Source organism: Ascidia mentula, chromosome 1, assembly GCF_947561715.1.
Source record: "Ascidia mentula chromosome 1, kaAscMent1.1, whole genome shotgun sequence".
NCBI classification, from domain to species: Eukaryota; Metazoa; Chordata; class Ascidiacea; order Phlebobranchia; family Ascidiidae; genus Ascidia; species Ascidia mentula.
The window spans coordinates 4,119,378-4,142,032 of NC_138566.1; the positions used below are offsets into that span (position 1 = coordinate 4,119,378).

General features: G+C 41.8%; 2 protein-coding genes across 5 annotated transcripts in view; both read left to right on the forward strand.

Moving 5' to 3' along the window:
• The window catches only part of LOC145909625 (deleted in lung and esophageal cancer protein 1-like), a 100,987-nt gene that overhangs the window by 2,979 nt on the left and 75,353 nt on the right, over positions 1-22,655 (forward strand). For 2 of the 4 annotated variants that reach the window (XM_082996993.1, XM_082996996.1), the window contains exons 9-31: positions 197-281; positions 443-530; positions 865-1,038; positions 1,297-1,430; positions 1,758-1,941; positions 2,405-2,570; positions 2,680-2,884; positions 2,946-3,134; positions 3,327-3,499; positions 3,803-4,032; positions 4,340-4,463; positions 4,787-4,961; positions 5,207-5,410; positions 5,799-5,944; positions 6,266-6,389; positions 6,669-6,795; positions 7,209-7,367; positions 7,716-7,883; positions 8,036-8,223; positions 8,655-8,796; positions 9,157-9,299; positions 9,500-9,664; positions 9,945-10,109. In XM_082996993.1, coding sequence (XP_082853119.1) covers positions 197-281; positions 443-530; positions 865-1,038; positions 1,297-1,430; positions 1,758-1,941; positions 2,405-2,570; positions 2,680-2,884; positions 2,946-3,134; positions 3,327-3,499; positions 3,803-4,032; positions 4,340-4,463; positions 4,787-4,961; positions 5,207-5,410; positions 5,799-5,944; positions 6,266-6,389; positions 6,669-6,795; positions 7,209-7,367; positions 7,716-7,883; positions 8,036-8,223; positions 8,655-8,796; positions 9,157-9,299; positions 9,500-9,664; positions 9,945-10,109 — 3,658 coding nt within the window. Of the gene's footprint in view, positions 1-196; positions 282-442; positions 531-864; positions 1,039-1,296; positions 1,431-1,757; positions 1,942-2,404; positions 2,571-2,679; positions 2,885-2,945; positions 3,135-3,326; positions 3,500-3,802; positions 4,033-4,339; positions 4,464-4,786; positions 4,962-5,206; positions 5,411-5,798; positions 5,945-6,265; positions 6,390-6,668; positions 6,796-7,208; positions 7,368-7,715; positions 7,884-8,035; positions 8,224-8,654; positions 8,797-9,156; positions 9,300-9,499; positions 9,665-9,936; positions 10,110-22,655 lie in introns of all 4 variants that reach the window. The other 2 variants (XM_082997004.1, XM_082997001.1) reach the window with 2 other exon arrangements.
• On the forward strand, positions 11,443-13,608 carry LOC145912878 (uncharacterized). Its single transcript, XM_083000357.1, has one exon. It carries the CDS (start codon positions 11,443-11,445, stop codon positions 13,606-13,608), a length of 2,166 nt encoding a protein of 721 aa, XP_082856483.1.

Here is a 22,655-nt window from a genome sequence, read left to right on the forward strand (position 1 = left end):
TTAGTGCGTATGGGTTCGTATATATCCAAACCGGTCTAATAAATGCGGGGCCCGGTAGATACCTAACAACCTATTTTGCCCCCTGTCTTGAAAACTGCCTTTTTGAAAATCGACCCCCCTTTTGGATGCGCGGGGCCTCGATTGGGACAAATCGGTCGAATGTTCCAATCCTGAAAATATCTATGTTATGTTTCAGAGCACGTAATGATGACGTACAAGTATTCGCATCCAACCCTCCTGTCGTAAAGTTCACCGAGTGGATTGTGGGGCGAGTGTATGAGGTATGTCCTGTTGTCATGTATAATATTTTGAACTAACATATTGAGTACTACTACAATAGGAATTGTAGCACTTTGAAATGTCCGTTCGCAAATTACTGCGAAATATCATACCGGTTTCTGTTGCCTGGAAATAAGATTTTAAGCGATAAAATTTCATGCAGGCGACGTTGGAGTTACGCAACATCAGTACAGTCAGTCGCCAACTGAGGGTGCTTCCCCCGAAGTCCTCATTCTTCTCCCTTGGTTTAGGTGGGTTTGCTTGTTTTGTTTAACTGTCGATTAACGATTGTAGTATGTCCGCAGAAAACTGAAATTCGTTTTTTAATTTTAACTTTTAAAAGTCGTTGACATGACTAGCGTGTTTTGGAAAAGGAAGTTAAGATATTAGCTGGTTTTTAGTTTTGTAAAACATTTTAGCGTCATTCGGGCGAGAATGAGTTTCGAGCTTTCTTTTTAGCAAAATATGCCATCGAATTTTGCAGCATTATGCAACTTGTTGTGCAAATTTCGTTCATATGCGACAAAGTAGAAATTTAAGATCTTATTATTCCAAAAACAAAAAATTATTGTCGTTTCGTGTTAGGGAAATACCCGGGTTCGGACGGGTTCGTGGCTCCAGGAATGAGCGCTCACTACTGCATTCGGTTTATGCCCGACTCTCTGGCCGATTACATCGATGAAGTTGAGATACTCTCACAGGCGGCATGCCCCCTAGTGGTGAGGATTGAGGCAAAGCGGACTCCACCTGTGTTGACTTGTAAGAACTTGCTTTTTATTGGAAAAATTATGGTATTTGCAGAACGTATAAAAACGCAATGGTAGAACGTTTAAATTTTCTTAAATTAGCCCGACATATAACTACGATTCTTTAATTCCCCCCTCACAATTTAATTGATCTCCCTCACCATAAAAGGTATTCGGATTCAACAACTTGTTCAAGTCAAAAGGATGCTGTTTTCGACTGATTTTAATACTTGGAAGAATTTGTTTCAATTCCGGTTACATTTTGTTGCAGTGTCGGAAAACATACATTGTGGGTTTTGTTTGGTGGGAGGAGTTAAAGTAACAGAGTGGAAAGTTAAGAACATGGGAGGGAACGGAAGGTTTTGCATTCTACGCAAATCTTCGTGGCCAGCATCCAACTTTAAGGTAGTTCAATTGTCACTTGGAGGTCTTACTGTTATAATTGCTTCTTTGAAATGAATTTCAATTTTTGGTTTGTCACACTTGTAAAATTGCCCCTGAAATATTCCTTGTGGTATTTTCCTATAGTAAAGTTTTTCGAACTGATTCTCATTGCTTTTGTCATTCAGCGCTTTTGTTTTTCCGCTTCAATCTTGCTCTAAAGTAATTTTTGCTTGATTTGCAAACAAATCAAACGATGTTGTATCTTATACATTTTTGTGGCCTGCAGTGTTTAGTTTGCCCATAACAATGCTACATTTACATAAAGAGTATTCATAACTGTTCATTCAGACTCTGGTGAACCCAAGTTGTCTCGATTTGGGGGTTTTCCAAATTCGACCGGCCGTCTTTGAAGTGCTTGCGGGTCAGACAGCGACTCTTGAACTCGTGTTCACCCCTGGTGACACGGATAAATACAAGGAGGAGCTTGTACTGGTCTGTGACAACTGTCAAGTTAAACACTTCACCATAGAAGGTATTGCTTTTTACACCTGGAACGCCTGGAATTTGTGTACATGTTTGTGGAACAGAACTTAACTCAGCTGTGTAGCCAGAACAAAATTTTGGTTTGGTTGGGCCGAATATTTTGTGGAGTTTTGCAAGTAACTTTTGGGGTTTTAAATAAGGATATACTGAAAGTTTAATGTGCTGAATTTATTCGGCCGAAATTTTACTTTTTTTACTGCATGCATCGTTGATACGCATAGATTAGCATGTGTTATTTTAGGTTACAATCATACTTCAAACTGTACAAAACCTACATATATGTTCATGTCATGTAATTATTGTTACAGTAATTCAGTAGATGTAAACTTTGTGTAGCTGGTACAGCAGTCAGAGTTATTCTTTAATTACCGATAAATGGATACCAAAATTTCTTTCGCTAAAGGAAGCCCCTCTTGTTAGTATTTTTTGCCAATTCTTCCACAATACGCCAGGTGAAGGACAATCAGCAGCCGTGGAACTCGTGAGTGTTTCGGACGGAGGAGAGGAAGAGCCACAAGTGGGAGAAGTCGTCGATCTCACAGCTGATCATTTTATACGATTTCCACCCCTCAACCCCCATTCGTTCTTCATGCGTCAAATTATCGTCCACAACTCCACGTGAGGATCATGTTGTTATCTTTTCCGTTTGGAAGTCGAACACTTTGTCGTCCTGAACATTTTATCCGCATTTATATTACGTTTTTCCTATTTACCTTATGTCAAACAGGAATGTCGAGATGCCATTCTCATGGCACATTCTCAAACCGAATCTATCCTCTGCACTCGACTCTCTCGCTACGGATCGGAAAGGCCGATGGGAGCAGTTTGATTTCTATCCCGACGAGTCTGCAGCTTTCTACATCGAACCACGAGGGGGCGTACTGCAGGCCAACGGCATTCACGAGTTTGTTGCCACTTTCGCTCCGCAAAAGGTATTACGTCATTAAACATGACGTCATATTTCGAGAGTAATTATTTTGTAAAATGGCTCAGGTCGGCGATTACAACAACGTTTTCCACCTGGTGTTGAGCAACGTGCCCGATCCAAAACGTGACGTCATCAAACCTAAGTCGCCTTTTACAAAATCTGACGTCACGTCGTCGGTATGCGCTGAGTCACCAAGTGACAAGCGGGGCGATGAGTCAGCACCGAGGCTTTCAAGAGCTTCTTCGGGCATTCAGGTGAATCGATCGTTGGGTGCTCGGTAGCGCCCCTTGTGGCCATAAAGATACCTCGAGGGAAACAAATCTTCAAATATGTTGCAATAAAATGAAACTGGATATAAAACTATTTGTCATTCGACACTAATAGAAAAATTTCCATTACAAACTAACTTATCTTCTTCTGACTTTGTTCTACGCTTCACATTGCAGTCTGCGGCGCCTACCCGTCACGCTCCACTGCGCGAGGTCATTGCCCTCGAGGTACAGGTCAAAGGTCACAGTGTGCCATATTCAGTGGTGGTCCACCCTCCAGCTATTGTGGTTCCGGGAAGCATGTTGGTTGGTGCCACCGCGAAACGACCACTTCGAATGGCAAACTACAGGTAAGTCGTCTGAATACGCTCTGTATACTAATGCAGGACTTTCTAAACAATAGGTCAGAACACCATGGGTTGCATTTCTTTTTCAAAATGGGGGTTGCAGAACATAAGGGTCTGAGAGGACCTCTGCTAAATCCAGCCATTTTTGTGTAAAACTACTGCAACAAACTTTTGCACAAAAATTAAACGTAGAAAATAAAATTTTAGGCCAAAAATACACCTGAGTCTTCTGTGTATTCACATCCGAAAGATTCTTAATTGCACGAAAAACTTTCTTGTCCCCAAAACCGCTATTCTTCTTCACAGCATGGCGCCGGTAGAGTTCCAATGGAGCAGTGAGACGCTTCCCAACATCGTAGAAATCGAACCTCCTGTCGGGGTTATTAATCCTGGAGATATCGCCGACCTCGAAGTGACAATTACCGGATCGAAACCCGGCCCTCTAGCGTGCGTCCTGAATTGTAAAATCGAACACCAGCTGGAGCCAATAAGTCTGTGCGTCAGTGCGAATATCAGTGGCCCGAATGTAGTGATGGGTAAATGACATGTGAATTTTTCAACAGGTTATCTTTGATGTAATATATGTAAGTGTGAAATTAGAAATACGATATTATTATTCCTTTCCACGTGGTTGTAATAATACTTTTTAACATTTTTTGATATACTAGGTCGCGTAAAACACAAATTAATTTGAACAACAAACTTTGTCATAGTATGAAATTACATTTTTAGTAGGATTTTAGCAGTCGTTTTGCTTTCAAAATTATGCCTAAATCGATTATACTTTATCACTATTGGGTGGTGAAGTGACACTTGCCTTAAAAACATTCTAAATTTTACCAGATAACCTTCACATATACTTCGGTCTCGTTAAACCGGGATCTTCCGCATGTGAGAAGTTGTTTGTCCGAAACACAACCCAACTGAACGCTGAATGGAAAATCACTAAACCTGATCACCAGGACACGTAAGTTTGTTTCTCCGGGTGGCGTTATCATTTGAATACACACTTATTGGGCTGGTCTTTGGAATTCCGGGTTTCAAGTACATGCAAAAATGAATAGCTCGGTAGATACCTGAACCTTCTACATCAATTATTACATTTTTTGAAAACTAAATTAAGGAATTTGACCGGGTTTTTGACGTTGCTTGTGAACAGTGTGTCCCCTTTATTATTGCGCTGGCATTCTAATGTGTCGTAGACCTGCCCTAAATACCTCACATAAAATGCATGGAATTTTTCATGAAAACACTACCACCAAACTTTCTCAACAAAAACAACAATTTTAGTTCTGAGCTACTCGTCTGGCCCTCCAGCGGAACTTTGCCGCCCCTCGGACAACAGGAAGTAAAAGTTCATTTTAAACCGATGGCCGCCAACACCCTCAACTCTCTGCTTAACCTCCACGTGGAAGGGGGTCAAAGTTCGAGTGTCGCGGTCAAAGGTGAAGTGCAGACCCAACAGGTTTGTAATTGGTTGCAGTAAATTGACAAACACCGTTGTTTCTGTCATTATTTTAGTCCTAAACTTTTTTACAACTAATGGCTTTTTTGTGACCTGTAACTTTGAAATTTGTTGCGTATTCTCCTTGATATAATACCTTCAATTATTTTGTTTTATTGTCTGTCGTAAAAATTGAGACGCACAACAAAAATTACCTGTGACAAAAATCACTCGTTCATTCTTGTGTTCCAATTCTTTTTGACCAGGCTTGTTTCGCTGAATGTACGCTGGTACTTCAAGAAACTTTCCTTTCTGTACCGAAGACGACCACAGCCACCTTAATCAACCAAACCCTCTTTCCCACCGAGTTCCAATTCTCCAAACCAGTTGGAAAACAGGCAAGCCTTTGTGAGGTCACAATGGCGCCGATGGAGGGGATTTTGGGACCGAGAGAAGAACGCGCCATCGAGGTACATCTGTTGGACCCCGCTATAGTCTTGGAATAACCCAGTGTTTCTCAAACTTTTTTTTTCCGGGGAATATTGCAGGGTTATTTAGGCTGACAAGTAAACCCCCGAAACGTCAAGTAAACTTGAAAAATATTTTTTTTCATTCTTTTTTTTCATTTTGGCTTTGTTCTCCAACGCTTATCGTACAAAGACTTAACGGACATGCACAGCAGTTGTTGCTTAAAACGAGATGGTTGTAACCAGAGGGAACCTTCATATTTTGCCATAGAGCCGTAGGGTTCCGCGTTTAGGAATCGCTGGTATAATTACATCACATGCGTTGTCACCAAACAACTTTACTTGTAGTAGATTTGTTCCACACAAACTAGGGTCAAAACCTTCTTTTCAGGTGACCCTGATTAGTCACGTGACCGGAGAGGTCACTGAGGTTTACGTTCCATGTAAGATTGAGGGGTCGAACAATCCTATCGTGCTCGGCTTCTACGCTTTCGTCAAGGATTTGTCGGTGGATTTTGCCACGCCAGGAACCGAAGGGTGAGTTCAATGACGAATTGTTGTGTAGTGCATTTGTCTGTTATGAGACTCGCTAATTTTTCTTGTACCAAGGTGGGAACTGTAGTCTGGTAACATTTATTCGGCGGTTGTGTTATAATACATATTGTTTTTCACATACAAAAAAATACAAAAAGCATTTTCATTTATTTTTTTATTTAGCTTCAAAATTCTCAAATTATGCATGGAAATACATTTCTTTTACAGGTCCATTCTCTAGAAATGCCAAAGTATAAATTTTAAACTTTATGTAATAAACATGCACATTGCACTTGGCTAAAAAACCTCTGTATTTGAACACAGCAAACAACTGAAAGTGGAATTCGACGGTGAAGTAAAAGTTGGGAAAGTCGTAAAGTCGAAAGTTGTCGTCACCAACTTGTCGGCAATCAGAGCTCCGTGGTCGGCATCCGTTGAAAACTTCCCAGTAAGTTCATCTGCTCTACAACCAGGCTTTGATAAATTGGAGCATTTGTATTTTAATAAATCGGTCTTTGATAAACTTCGCTTTGATAAAGTGGAACTTTTACGCAATCGAATTATGTGTTGTTGCCTCGATCAATTACGCTAAATTTTTATGAGGTAAGATAAACCTCTGCAACGCGCTGAATATATGTCAGTGGGTACAGATACAAGCAGTTTAAAGTTTGTTGGTGTGCTTTAAGTTGAAAGTTATTGATCAGCGCTTGTTTGTCTGACGTTGCAGTGCCAGACCGCACAGAAGAAGCAAGTTTCTATGGATTTCAAAAGTTACAGAACGCGTCGCTTGATGCTGGGAAGAACTCCCAATCTCGCCGACCCGCTTGCAAAGACCGTTCAACAAGCTCAATTCGGTATGGATATAAAAAAATATACTAGTTCAAATGTATTATATAGCAACAAGCCTATGTCAGCAGATTCGTATTTAGAAAAATCGGTTTCGCTTATATACTGTAAGCACCATGAGTTTTGCGAATAAAGAGACTGGCTCACACTATTGTCAACATTGTCATGTTTCAAGTAAGAAAAACCGTTTCGGTAAGAACTTATGTCATGATCAGTTTAAATGACGCGGTTGGTGTAGTTCCAGGATTAGTACATGACAATGTTGACAACAGTACGGCCAGTGTCTTTATTCTCAGAATTTTGAGCAAATCATCAGTTTCTTATTCAAAATCCAGACAAAGCATACCCGTGTGCCAAATTCTTCTACAGTTATTGAGTATTTCTTACCAGTTCAAATACGAACTGTTTTCTGTGAACGCAGACCACGCTAAGCTGATGTTGGAGAGTGGTGTAGGTGCAGCGTTCCAGGTTGAACCGGATCGTGGCTTCCTTGGTCCCTTCCAGTCCCAGGAAATCACCGTCTCAGCTTTTTCTGACATGTGGGGAAAATACACGGACACATTCACTTGTCGTATCGAAGGTACGAACTTAAAAATGTCTCTGTTAAGTTGTGGATAAGGTTTTCTCTGAAACATGTATAGCCTTAAGTATTTCATGGATATCCGCTTTGGCATGCATAAGAAAACTCTGAAACTGCGTTCCGCGCGATTAGGTGTACAGTGGCGTAAGCTAACCGCATTGGACAATTGAATGAGCGAGCTACCGTTATGCTCAGGATCATGGGTTCCAACCTCACCAGCAGCGATTATGTTTATTTAATGTTAAATTATTTACGTGTGCGATACAGTGACAAACCTAATCCCACTCAGGCTAAGCTTAGCTTTAATTGCAAAAACTTAACCTATTTCTTCGGTCCTCTCTCCTCCAGGTTTGGAGGAAAAACAGATTCCTGTTGAACTTGAGGTGTCCGGATGTCCCCTAAGTTTCCAGGTGGCGAGTCAAGAGGACAAGGATGCGGTTGTCAGGTTCGGGACTCATCTCGAGGGAGGGGCGAGCGTTGCTAGGAAACTGAGGGTCAATAACAACAGTTCTTGCGGTGAAAATGCCAATATTTCTTTCTTTTTTACCTCAGTTGCTTGTTGTCGTAATAGAGACCCATTGTTTGACGTTTAATACTTTGGCACGAATGCTCCTTTTCTCTTCATAAGGTATTGCTATCTACTTATATGCGACTTTTCGTTCTCTCAGACATTCGTGTTGACTGGCGCACGTACAACTACCCCGATCCCGAAGATCAAAAGGTGGTTGACCTCAACATCTGGTTCGGCGACATCTTTCCGCTGAAGGTTACTAAAGGTCAACGCAGCAAAGTTAACTTCGCAAGTTCTCGTCGAAAGTTGAACGACTTTGAACCCAATGAAACGCCTTCAACCCAGGTGAGCGTTGTCTCTATCCAACTTTATACTATTTGTATCCAAATACATTTTATCGAACCAGGGGAAAAATCAGTCACGTTAAACTTGCTGTGAGAGACACTGCGTGATTCAGTGTGTTGCAAATTCTTTTATTATATAATATATAGTCATGTAAACCGCAGATAGATGGCCATTGGAGCTTACATATTTCATATGATTGGTTCCATATTGCCTAGATATATAAATATACAGTGAATATCCAAAAATATAAATATTTTCTGGCTGACATAAATTAGAGGCTTTTTGCTTCAAAGACATACAGTAATTTGTTATCGTAGAGAAAAAGACAATGCCTATGTGAGCGCCAGATTCTCATAAAGTTATAGGGCACCACATCCAAAATATATTTTAAACATTTGACACAGCTCACAGTGTTTGACGTTCTTCATTAGCAGGAGCTGAGTGCCAGGGCCACCTCAACACCAGGATTCTACAGCAAACTTCCTAAACTGGTGACAGTTCGTATCGATCCGCACTTGGGTCAACTCTCCGATCGACCTTTCCAGATGCAGCCATCCCAGTTGGTAGTTCCAGGTAAGACCCACCAATAACGATTTCGAGATCTGTCAAACTCCTATTTCATGCACTAAAAATTGTGGACTGAATTATTCTGAAACTTACACCGGACTGTTCTCTATGTGATAAATTGCTTTGTTTTTTTTTCAGTGCAAATGTAAAGTAATATTTTTCAGACATAGTGGTATCGATGTTGTAAATTCAACTCTGCAATTAATTTGTTAAATAGTCTAATGAATTAAAATAACTTTAAAGTAATAAACATAACGGCAGTGGTATCTGTTTTTCTTTGTAAATGAATAGCAGAAGTCAGTGCATAGAAAATAAATTAGTTTGTGAAACGCAGTTTTAGTTTTAAACACTCGTATCAACTTGCAGCTCACGGTCACGTGATTGTGACGTCAGTGTTCCATCCGGTTGTCGACCGAGCGACGAAGGGAAGACGCGGAAAAGAGTGGCTGGCATACTCACACGGGTTCATGACCCTTGACGATCCCGAGAAGCGAAATGTGGAGGGAAAGGTACCAATATGTGTGTGTTTTAGTGCGAGAAATTTAGTCCATGTGATATTTTGCCGTAAAAGTTTAGAGGATTGTAACGCATCGTATAAAACCTTTCTAAGTGTCCAATCTAATTAAGTTACGAGGCCAAACACTCCTTAGAATGTGCAGCAAATTAATACAAATATCGTCCATAGCATGATTTGAATTTTACGTTACAGATGACTCGCTTTGATGGTCTTGACAAAAGCCCGCTCCGTCTTGAGCTTACAGCGTTCGTTCAAGCCGGAATGCTCAACATTGAGACGGAACAAGATGAGGATGAGGATGAGGAGGGATCAAGATTCTATCTTCCTCTTAGCAACGTCATTAACCCCGATAGTCTGGTATGACGTTGTTACCATCTAAATTATTTGTATAGCTGTAATGTATATCAAAATGATTCTCTTGGGTGCAAATGGACCTTGCCGAATTTGCAGTTGCCTAATATAGTTTACAAACTTCACTACGTGCCTTTTGTATGCATATAACCTTAGTAATTAGTTATGTTGAATAAGTTGTAACTTTATGATTAAAATGTATTTATTTCTTGCATGGATTTGTGATCGCAATGCTCTATTTGTTTAACATTGTTTATCTCTCTGAACTGAACAACTACAACTGCAGGAGATGAGAGAGAGCGTCCAGATCCAAGCCATTACTCTTGCGAATCCGACAGAGACTCCTCTCTCCTTCAACCTGATCCTCACCGAACCATTCTTCTTCCCAACAACCTCTGGAAAGAGTCGACTTCTGCCCAGGAACAACCTCAAACCCCAGTCCAACCTCAAAGTAGGATTGCATGCTTTTTTATTGATTTTGTTTTGTTCTGTTGGTAAGGGCAACCTTGTGTTGCCGATGTTGTGTTTACGTGAGTTGGAGAAGTTGTAAGCGTCCAGTTTACAACTGTGTTTGACGGCCAAGGATTGGGGCGGTTTTGTTGTTCCTCACGATTGGTTTACGGCCTAATTTTGGATAATACCCTGCAACTTGACTTATACAATTACCTTTATTCCACAAACTATGTGGGAGGAAAAGAAGCTTTTGTAGTGTTTTTTGTGAGATTGTGTAGTTTTTTTAAAAAACTGCTTCTAATTAAGACTATCTGCTTATTGTATGGTTTTGTTATGTTTAGGGCCACAAATTTAAGTGTGGCGCAGAGACTTACATGGATACGTCAAGTCCCTGAGCGTGGAATATAAAGGGGTTGTTTTGAAACAGGACGTATAAGTCTGTATAGTAAACCCGTATACATCGCTGTCATCGTGGTGTATATTTATATGCGGGGTCAAAGGGGCATCTGGAGCTTTTTCCAGACTTCAACATGCCTATATATTTAACCCGGTGGTGACGCACGAGAGAGAAGGCTATCTAAGGTCGTTCTTTCGGTAATTTAGTGGCTGTTATATGTGACGTTTGAATATGAAGGTGATTTTCTGCGACGGGAAAAGGACCTTTATTTTAGAGCCTTATCACAAAATTTGATAACGGCATGCTTGTTACAAAATTTTGTGATTTTCTTTCTGCTGTAGTGTATAAAGGTACCGAAAACACTTACCATCGGATTAAGCGCTCTTTAGTTCACTACTTTTGCACTGACCTTATAATGCACAGAACCGTATTCGCCCAATTTGGTCCTAATGATTTCTCAAACAAGTGACTCACAGTCACCAGGAGAAAACACGGTTCGCGCATCACAAGGTGCTTGTTTCTTTTTGATGAGTCATCCCGCTTGCAGTGACGTGGGATGACTTGGCCAGGTGAAATTGTTTCAAACCGCAGTGATGTTTAATTGGCGTCACGTTTCGATGCAAGTGGTTGTTTTATTGTAACTAGTTGTTTTATGATATAGCTGGTGGTTTTGTATACCGCGAACCCCATGGTTCAAGGCCAAGACCTAATCGTGTATAGCTGTGATACAGACGATGCAAAACAACGTATAAAATTTAGTATAGCTGCTTTTAGTATCCTTATTAGACATAAGTATAAATGTGGTTGACGTTTTTGTGCATTAGGACGTCGTTTGTGTACTGTTTGTGAGTGGGTGTGGGCGTACGTTTCCACACAATAACTGTACAATATTTGCCTACACAGATCGATAACTGTTAGCGAGGCAGAAATGAACATGTCTCTGTCCTACGCTATATATGTTTTGGCGTTAGTAGGCAATTGCTTGGCAAATCATAGGGAAAGCTGCCCAACGCCTTGCAATTGCTCAGAAACGGTCGTAGATTGCAAAAGCAGAAATCTGCAATCTCTTCCAGCCGGCGTGCCCTTAACTGCCACGGAGTTGTATCTTTCTCACAACTCATTGTCCGAAATAAACGAAAATGCCGCTACTGGATTTACAGACCTTCAAGTGCTGGACCTGTCACATAACAAGCTCTCCACCTTTACCAACAACCATTTTGTCGACTTGCAAAGCCTCAGAGTCCTCAAACTGGATTACAACAATTGGGCAGATCCTATAGAAAATTCCTACGAAGTATTCATGGGCTTGAACATGCTGGAGGAATTATCCGTCAGCCACAATGGTCTAAGTGGTACGATTACTTACCTAACATTTGCAGACCTAACCAACTTGAAGCATTTGGACTTAAGCGCTAACCCGTTTGAAGAAATCAAGTGGCGCCCTTTTCCATATTCACTTGTCACGCTTAACCTCAGCTCAAGTGCCGTTAGTTCTATGGCCAATGGTGCATTCAACAATCTCAAAAACTTGCTCAAACTGGATATGCGCCACACCAGGTTGGAAAACTTTAACAACAAATATTTTAAGTCGCTTGCGTCGCTCACAGAGTTGCGTATAAGCGGTGGAACTGGAACACGTATATCGGCCGAATTCTTGCTAGGCCTCGGCGCTCTCAAAGTCTTCCAATTCACAGACACTCCAGTCTCAAATTTCGACATCGATATTTTAGTGTATTCTGGAAACCTGCTTGAATTGGATTTAAGTCGTAACAAGATTTCGTCGTTTGTTGTTGATTTATCGCAAGTTTCTGGTTTGAAAAAATTGACTCTGGACGGGAATAATTTGTCTGCGTTTTCGGTACCTAAACACGGCAACCTTACCAACTTGTCACTGGCCAGAAATCAACTTACAGTGTTTCCGACCGAATTATTTGAGCGACTTCCCAGTCTCGAATCGATCGATTTGAGTTCGAACCAAATCTCTGAAATTGCGAGTCTGGGTACTTCGAAGCATCTGACCACCATAAACCTTTCCTCCAACCCGATCACTTACATCGCTCCCAACGTTTTCAACGGGTTTCCAAACCTGCAAAATCTGGATCTTACCGGCGTTGGTCTCACCCTAAACCAGTTGGAAAACTTGCCTCAGGTCCAGGCGCTGCACGTGACCGCCGTCACGGTCGAGTGCACATGCAAAACGGTAGAATTCCTCAAATCCATGACACTGCAGTGTGTGGGTTTGAATGCGTGCGTCACATGCACCGATGCCGCAATCACCTACGAAGAGTTCCTGAAATCGTGTCTAACCACAAGAACAACCACAACACCAACCAAAAGACCAACCATAACACCAACCGCATCAGCAACGACATCTAGTGGCGGTTCAGGGGGAGTAAGCAATGCCGCTACAGGTGACGCAGGCAACGTTGGCGCCATCGTAGCGATTATCGTGGTTTTGTTAATCGTGCTTCTGCTCATAATCGCCGGGATTTTCCTGGTGCGGTCCCGCGGCAAAGACTTTGTGTTGGCCCTGTTTCGCCCCCGGGGTGGGAGCTCCACTCCAATGTCCCCACCCGACACGGACACCAATATCTACGTGGACCCCGAAGCCGCTGCCCGGGCAACTCCCCATGGAGAGAACGAATACGGAACCATCGATCCATGTCCTCCGTACTCCATGGCGACCGGTGGCGTCACAAACGATTACGCGATGGCTGCGTGCGGTGAATACGCGGCGGCCGACGTCAACGGTGATTACGCACTGGCCGACGAAAAATCGAAGGACATTTATTCCGGTTCGGGCCCGAACACTGACCACTACTCCAAGGCTAAGGACGAGTACGCTGTCGCTACGGATCAAGATGTTTCAAATTATGCCGCTGCTGGTGATGTGGCGCCATCTATCGACCAGTTGCCCACGACGCCGTCCGCCTACAGCGCGTATATTCTCCCAGAAAGTTTTCCCGAATCGAGTGGAAATAAATCAACAGAATTCAACCCTTACCTGACCCCTATCCCTTGCTCAACCTACATGGACTTGGAGGCGGTCGAAAAATCGGGCGACGAGAAATCAAATCATTACGAATCGTTAAATTACTAATGGTCAACTTTTTTGTGGTTTCCAACGTCCCATAGACGATGACGGCATAATTTCCCATTATTACTTTGACTTTAAGTTTTTTATCACGGCTTTTTTAGTTCACAAATTGTGATCCATTTTCAGTTTGTTGATTTTTCCCGCTTAAAATTCTACTTTGTTATATTTTTCGCGCTTTGTAGATAAATAAACTGTGACGTTGATTTAAAAGTCGTTCGTTCACGCGTATATAATTCGGGAATACATTGAATGGAAAGCTTATTCTGGCGACCTTGATGATTCTGTTAAGGAATTATTTCAGCATTTCACTAAAAACTAGAAGTATTCAGTTAAGTGTTCTTGCTGTGCAAGTTATTTTGATGACAGAGACGTAATAAAGCAGAAAATTGCAAAACAATTGCAAATTTGAATGTGTGTTGCCTGTGAAAGATTCAGTGAAAATGAAGTGTTGGTTTATAGTAAGTAACAGACTGGGGTTGGTCTAAATTTTGTGAGAATTTGTATGTCAAATATCAGCTTCTGGATCTCTGCACTTTGAAGAAAGTTTTGTTTTTACAAACTCCTGTGTCTGACGACACCAAAAAACAGATCGTGTTTTTGGTGAATATTTCATATTGCTTTCAATTGTCGAAGTCACCACACAGGATTGCGAAAATGTGATTGCAGCGAATTGAACTTTTAAAGTTTGTATTTTATTTGCCAGATCTTAAAATTACCTCGTTTACGTTGAAATGACGGCCCCAAAAATTTTCTTGTATAGTATTGACACGCCACCTTCCAAAGTTATTCGTTACCATTCTCAGCTGGTATGTTGCAGATATGTCCTTTGCAACCCTTTCACGACCTCCGGCGACCTTAACTCGTTCTGTGACGTCACACGTTTGGCAGTCACGTTTTCTGAGAGTGTGTTGATAGGTTGGAGAACGTGCCGGAATTCTGGCAAACATTCCTATCTTGGTTGTTAGTTCTGCGAGTTCGCTGTAAATCGTTTCTAAACTTGAAGAAGCACTCGTTATTTCGACTCTTTACCGAAGCAAATATCACAAAATTCATTCTTGTTGCAATAACTGTCTTTTGCGCTTATCAACTTATGCAAACAGAAAACTACTTCAAGTCAAGTAATCCTCGTATTATGCAAATTAAAGTTAATTGCCACGAAAACAGTAGGGCAAAAGCGAAAGGGCACCTTTACCTTATCACAAACCGACTTCCTACACTTTCACGACGTCTACACGATTACCATAGCTACCTGGAAACCACAAACACGTGACAGAAATTGACCAATCCCAGCGCACGACGCCTAATTAGATTTCAACCGATTTGGCGTTCTGCCCCTCATTCTTGTCCATCAGACTGACACGGCGTAACCTCGCGTCAATCTTTACTATAAATTGCAAGAAGCAGCACAAATAGTGAAGGCTTTGTAGTTTTTGTAAAAAGTTACCAACTCACGATGGTAAACAGTAGCAACAGAGGCAGCAGTTCTATTGCAGGAACGAACGAAGTAGATGAAGACGGTAGACCTTCGCGTTGGCCTTCGTGTTCACGCCTCAGCACCAGAGTTCGTTTTGTGATAGCGGTGATCATCGTCACCACTCTGTGCATGATACCTTTCCTCGTTACGAGAAACCCGCTGTTGCTATTGCTGGGGTTACCTGTGCTCGTGGCCAGTGCCGCTGTCATGACAGGTTCGGTGTGTTCCGCAACACAGCCTGAAATCAATACTGTAACTCGACGGGAAGTTGTGCCTTTGCCGCGACCGGATCTGTGGGATGCCCTGCCACCTTACGAAGGAAAACAAACCCCTAAAATTCGGAACAAGCAGTGCGGTGCGAAGTCTTTCAGAATTGGAAGCAACACTGGCGAACTGAGACCTGAGAGTCTGCATTTGTCAACTGCACAATTTAGTCGCTGCGCCGAGGAGGACGGCGTCGCCTGCTTAGAGTTGGACTTTCCGAAAAACGTCGATGGCGTCGCGCACAAACCCCCCCCTGTTCTCGAAGTCTGCGACGAGGTTAATTCGGAACACAGTATTTCGGATGGGGAATTCCCGCCGCCACCCTATAGCGTGGTCCCGGAAAAAGTTGGAAAAGTTACGGAAAACTAATTAATTTTCTGTTTGTTTTTAGGCTGTTTATTTCGTTTTTTTTTTACAATTTTCTTTTATACGCAACTTTTCATATACACGCACAGACCTTACATATATGCCTTAATCTTCAAATGCTGTGCATATACTGGTTTATTTATCCTGAAAATCAAAACTTTAGATGCGCAATTGTAACTGCTATAGACTGGTGTGACTTTCTTAACTGTTGATATGCAATGACTTGTTGACTCCAATTTCAAACAAACACACAACAATCTGTTCAATGTTTTGTTTATTATATGGTTGTTTGTTATGTCAGGTGATGTGCAATGACTTGTGGGGTCCATTTCGATAAACAATCTTTTTAATGTTTTGATAAAATACAAACAACGGTTTGGTTTGGTTGTTACTTTCCAGTACAAACGCACACGACCGACACAAAGCTTGAGCATGTTTTGTGTTCCGGCCAAAAGCAAGGTTAAATTTAAGACAATGTTGTGACTTGCAATGTGTGGCGACCTTTGTCTTCAGCTTTAACCTATCACGAACAGTGTAAGGAAATTTCTTTGTGCTTTTAAGAATGCCGCAACCTTCGTATAGTCCTTTGATTTCGATGCAAATCATGTTGAAAGTGTCACCAAATACCGACTACACGTGTGTGCCACCACTTGCCCGACAAGCTATTTCCGTTTGGCCGTGACTGATTACGTAACTTCACCAACGAGCGCATACGCAGCACAGAAATGTATATTGTGGTGGCGTTTTTAATGCTTGTCGTTAAGTCGTTGTCCTTGATGAACGGATTGTAACTTTCAGCGCAGAATCTTAGCCGCGTCTCCACAGGTAGCTCATTTGAAAGGTTTGGAAACAATCAATCGTCACTTTAATTTGCCAGGTCTTTGCAAAAACACATTCATGGGAATAAGATGACCGTGAACTGTCCATTGCATCTTTTACCCATTTGCGTTACCCTTTACTCGAGCAGCGCTCACTGTCCAAATGTCCCGACAAAAAACAATGACCGCTGTTACATGGCCGATTGGAAGCAACTACAAAAATATATGTGCGTTTAATAAATCTTCTGTTTCTCAAAACTTATATTTAAAATGTCAGACTTCACAAAACGCAAGCGTATGCGGGCATTTCAGTGTGCAGCCGCAGCAACAGCCATTTACGCAACAATTATATGACGTCACGCCCGGAGGATATGGCGTAGAATTGCTGGATGCAGCTCGTTGTTGACAGCAGTCTCATTTCACATGTTGTGTAAAAGTGGCTTGTATGTCATTCGACATATAACAACAATACTACCGCTGTGGATTCATTTTTACCAGTCAAAATTAGCGGATGTAAAAAGAACAAGATTGGGTATGATGATAATACAAGGAGCTCTCATGCATAGGGCAGTGACGTGGGCATATCCTGTACGTATGCATCACAGGTGATATCATCATTAGTCCTAAACGGACAGGTGGCACATTGTACTGTTTCCGCTGTATCCTGTTTAAACCGAATGTCTCTGCTTTATCTGTGACAGCTTTGCAGTCGGTATTTCCGCTTTTTGGCTGAGATGCTGGAATAATTTGTTTTGCCGTTTTGTTGTAAATTTTAGCTCTAAGAGTTCAGAAGTAAAGTCAGTTGGTTGTGAAGAAGACATTATTGATGCAGCTGCGCGCGTAAAGGCTGTTGTTTTGTGTGCTTGGCTTGTGTGGCGTAGCTTTAGTATGGTCTCAGAATCAACATTATAACTCAAGCAAGCCATCAACGTGTATGAACGTCAAAATGAATTGACCTTTATTAGCGGTTGAGAATGACTAACTTGACGACAGATTTTACTGGAAGTTATGAGCAAGCATTAGTTAAACGATGTTAAACCGTTCCGACAGTTACGACACAGCAGCAACAAGCATACTGCTTTTTCGTATGCAAAAACTTACCTTTTCTACCTATTACTAGAAAACGTAGAGTAGTTCAAGACAATGGCGTTGTCGGTTTTTGTTCTTCTTTTAACTTTAGCTCTGACCCGCTGCTACACGACAACTAATCTTACCAACTCCAATTACACTTCTTCTAATTACACGACGCCTTCTAGTGACGTAGAAGAAAGGTTTACAATCATTATTCCGGGTGTTACCGTCGTTTTTGTTACAACAACAAAACCAACAACAACGACAACAACACCATCAACAACGGAAACGGCAACAACAACAACAATCAATGTATCATTACTATCTACTGCTGAAGTCAACACAACGATCAACACCTGCGTGGAAAATTGTACATGCTCTGGCCTATGGGCGCGCTGCAGTGGTGCCGGATTGGAGACGGTTACTGGTTATTTTCCTTCGTCTACGAGAGCCATCGATCTCAGTCGCAACAGGTGGGTGCTGGTTTGGGAAAAGTATATGAATTTGGTTATTGAGTAAATCTCAAGGCATTTTCTATTGCTTAACTTGTTACCTGCCGCCCTTAGTTAGGCAGTACCGTGAAATATTGTCGAAATGATTGGAAGTGCGGCTGTATATTGTATGGCTTGCTTGCTCCTAATGGTTCTGACAGCACTTGAAGTTACATGTCAATTTCTTGTGGATTTAAAGTTAACAACGGTTACTGAATATGTCGATCTGTTTTCGACTGTTTGTTTTTTACACATTTTCTCCACAAACTTCGCAGATTATCCAGCTTCCGAACAGATGCAGTAAAATACTGCAGTGAACGATTGCTCTATCTCGATCTTGCTTACAACCGATACCTAGATCTTCCCCTCGCCCTCTTCAAGGCCGCTGCCAACATTCAGGCACTCGACGTGTCCCACAATCTCTTAAACAACGACGTGTTGCTCCACAATCCCTTCTCAGCTTTAAACAAGCTACAGTTTCTTGATCTTTCGTACAATAAAATTTCGTTCATCAGCTATTTGCTCCTCGCGACTCAGGAGGACCTCAGAACGATTATACTTGATGGCAACGGACTGGTTAGCGCTTCCCTTCTACCGTACGGGGCGCTGTCGAGGTTGCAGTTTCTGTCCATGGCAAACAACAGCATCTCGTCGCTTGACTTCGAGATCAGAACCTCATTGGGAAAACTTGACGTCAGAGAAAACAACTTCTCGTTTCAAAACTCCTCTAAACCATTTCTGCTCACCACCAAACTAACCCACCTTCTCATCGGACACTGGGGACTCATGTTCTATCCCGAGACTTTCAGCGGTTTAGAGAAACTCACAACTTTGTACATAGAGGATTACACGCAAGAGGTGTTTGATGACACGATCCTATCACCTGTTGCTGATACGATCACCAACCTGACTTTGTGCAATGGCACCGTTAGAGAAGTTGTACTGGAGGATTTGAACAGTTTGTCCCATGCCAGTTTCATCAACCTCGACGAGTTGAGAGCAATTCGTATCGAAAATTGCCCGCTTTCTCTGCTGCAGGTCGACGGTCTTTCAAGTTTAAACGAGGTGGTTCTGCAAAACCTTCGCTTGCCCAATCTCACACAACTGGTTTCTGCGAACGGAACCCTCAAGAAATTAACAGTGAACGAACAAACTATGCACAAGCTGACCGACGTCACCTTCGCCCAGTTGAACAACTTGGTTTACATCGATTTCAGCTTGAACCAGATCCGCCAGCTATCAGGCAACCTCATAACGTCCCTTGTCCACCTCACAAAGCTGATCCTCACCAAAAACGCACTCACTGTTGTGCCTTCGAACTTCCTCAGAAGTGAAAGTTTGGTTGCACTTGACCTCTCCGAAAACTTCATCCGTGAAATAGCCTCGGACGCGTTTTCCAGCCTTCCCGCCATAAAAACCGTCGATCTGACTGGAAACGAGATAAAAACTATAGGAAGGTTTGACATCAATCCGCTTGCCGTTGTTGATTTACCCAAAAACAACAACTGGAATTGCACGTGCGAATTGTACGCAGTCATTGAAAACGACTCGGTATTCAATATAACCTGCCAAAGTCAAAGCACGTGCTTTTCGTGTACTTCCCCTAACGAACTGTACGGCAAACCTTACAACAGCCTCAAAGAGCGCTGTGAGAATATTGGAAGCGTAGTCACCACAACGAGCGGGACATTCTACGTTGACCCGATCTCTTCAACTTCAATCGCGATCGGTGCTTGCATCGGCGCCATAATTGTTCTCGCCGTATTTGCGATACTCATGTGGAAGTTTTGCCGCTTGCCCGAATTTAAGAAATCTGGCACTGAGCCATTGAACACCATTTCCAAAGGCAACAGCAGGGTGTACGAGAGCATACGGTACAGTAGTGTAAAGGAGAACGTGAGACGGGTGGACAATGACTATGAGACGCCGGAGAATACTTACCTTCAACCTATGAAAGAGGAGAAAGCCCAGTATTTTCAGGTGGAGTAAAACACGCCGCGTGTCGTCCTTCTGTTTAGAAGGAATGCAACCCCAATATGGAAAGGAGACAAGTGTTTTGTACAGATGGGATGTCGTATTGCTGTACGTCTGGCGCTTGAATTCGTGGCACACATTTGGCGCAAAATGTTTTTACAAACATCATTCTTTTTGTTTTGTTGCATTTCATGTTGTGACAAGTTCTTAGAGCAAAAGTTCCCTTTAGATACCCCGAGTTTGACCCGGTAAACGTTTATCGATATCCGGTATCGTTTGTTCAACTCTGTTGCATCGTCAATTCATGAACAATCACTGTTTTTTTTCACTTACTTTTGCTTGGATAATGGAAGTATGCGGGTGTTTCTTCAGGGTCAACTGTATAATAAACAGTTGGTTTCTGTGAAAATAAATATGTGTTCTTCGCCTGGAAAGTTTACAATGCTTTGTTTGCTGTTCAATTTTTGTGTTTGTAATTCCTCGTTTTCATGTTAAATCCACTGTTCGTTTTTGCACATGTTTTTTTTACCTACTGTATGTCAAAGCAAATTGAAAGAAATACATTTTTTTGTGAATTGGAACTCGGTGTTTCAACTGATTCGTGCGCGATAACAGATTAAGTTTAAGGATAGTAAGAGTGCCAGATAACTTCCTCTATAACGTCCTAATAACATTCGCACCACCCAATTAAGGCCTCTGTGTTGTTTGCGTCACTTCTCTCGTTTCGTGTTGTCAGGTCACTCTGAGTCATTGATACAAACCTGCTCACACATATCAGTTTTGTGCGTCTGGAAGATACGGAAGATACGGGGGATTATTTCTCTACCAACTGCATGCTTTCTCGTTATGCAACTATTGAGTATTCATTAAATTTAGATGTGTTCGTAACAGTCATGAAGGTGCTAACCTAAAGTCCGCATGCTTATAATGTCATATATTCTTAAAGTGAACTCTTGACTTCTCACTTAAAGGAAAAATTTGTGAATCAGAATAAATTGAAGGTTGAATTGTTTCTGTTTTTGCAATCGGTGGTCATAATTTCATTAGGATTATTGCGTTAGTCATGTATATTATTTCTTCCACGTTTTTTTCCGTTATGTAAAATCTGTCGCATATGCAAATCAGGTGAGGCTGTTACTTGCGGTGAGTAATCGCTATGTGATGGTGCAATTACTCGTCACGGCAAAAACCCCTTACATTGATTACTTTTTGACGGGACTGCGTATTGCAGTGTTTCTCAACCGTCTGTCCCCATTTTTACTGCCCATTTCCCAATATATATATAATTCTTGCTTTGAATGGATTTCTTCTGGTCCTAAGTGCATACTTTTTCCATACTAGATTTTCTTTTTTATTTGTATATTTTAAAAAATTTTGGCTTGGGATTTTGTAAGTCTACGGAGCCGTAAATGTAGTTGTTCTACTTGCCGGCCCGCATATATAAAAAGTTTGATAAATACTGCGCTATCATGTAGCGCATTTAACTCACATTTCTCATAAAAAAAAATTAGCAAAACAAATAATGTGAGACGTTAGGATTTACGTCAATCTAAGTTGTTTTGGTTTTCTTAGGCTGATTGGCTGCAGTTAGCAAAACACAAAAAAAAGCACAGCGAATTCGAGATATCATGTCAACAAAACTCTGGTTTAAATTTCGGTGTCACTATTTAACCAAGTTACATTCAGATATATTTACACAATAGTTGGCAAAAACGAGGTAAAATGCAAATTATGTTCAACACTAAGGTAACGCGAAAAGTAGTGGTGGAATAAAGCCATGATCTGCTCAAAGCGCGAATTATTTCATGAGTTTTGCTCTTCATTGACATATGTCGCTTCTGCACAACACAATCTGTTTACGTACGCACGAGGAGCTAATTCCGAGCAAAGTTGGACATTTACTGTTGAATATTCATGATGTGACGTATAATCAACTTCCGGGATCGAAACGTCGTTCTTTCCATGGTACGCAGAGGATGTCGGTATCTTCTCGTATACGTTCGCCGGGTATTCAACAGCAACATCCTTGTGCTGCGAGAGGGTTGAATTCCGGTATGAAAAACTTTCCGAGTCTTTTTCTGGTATCGCTTGTCCTGCAGGTTTCACGATATACCCACCTTCATATTCGGAAGCGTTGATATCAGCTTTTACACACGGGATGTCAACATATGCACGGGGTTCCAAAGTTTTTTTCGGCGGGGTTACGCCTTTGGTTTCTTCTTCTTCTAAGCTATTTTCCGCCGTCGGTTGCAGAGGTGTGTTTTCTCTCTTCGTTTGCTTTTGCCGTACAACGCTGGCCACTATCACTGCAAGGACTATAGTCGCTAATATAAAAGCTGCCACGGTTATTGAAACATAACGTATTTCTAAGTTTTGTCCATCAGTGAAACTAATCGAACATTGAACATTGGTGCCCATGTATTTGTTGGTTTCGTTCGAGCTTACTGAGTTCATGTATCGTTGGCAAATGCAGGAATGCGGGGACTGCTTAAAGTTTGTGTCACAAATCACTGAAAGACTGAGGTTGGTCGCCATGTCGCTTGGATTTGGACAATGCCAAGGGTTGAAACTTGCCACAATTTCCGCATGAGT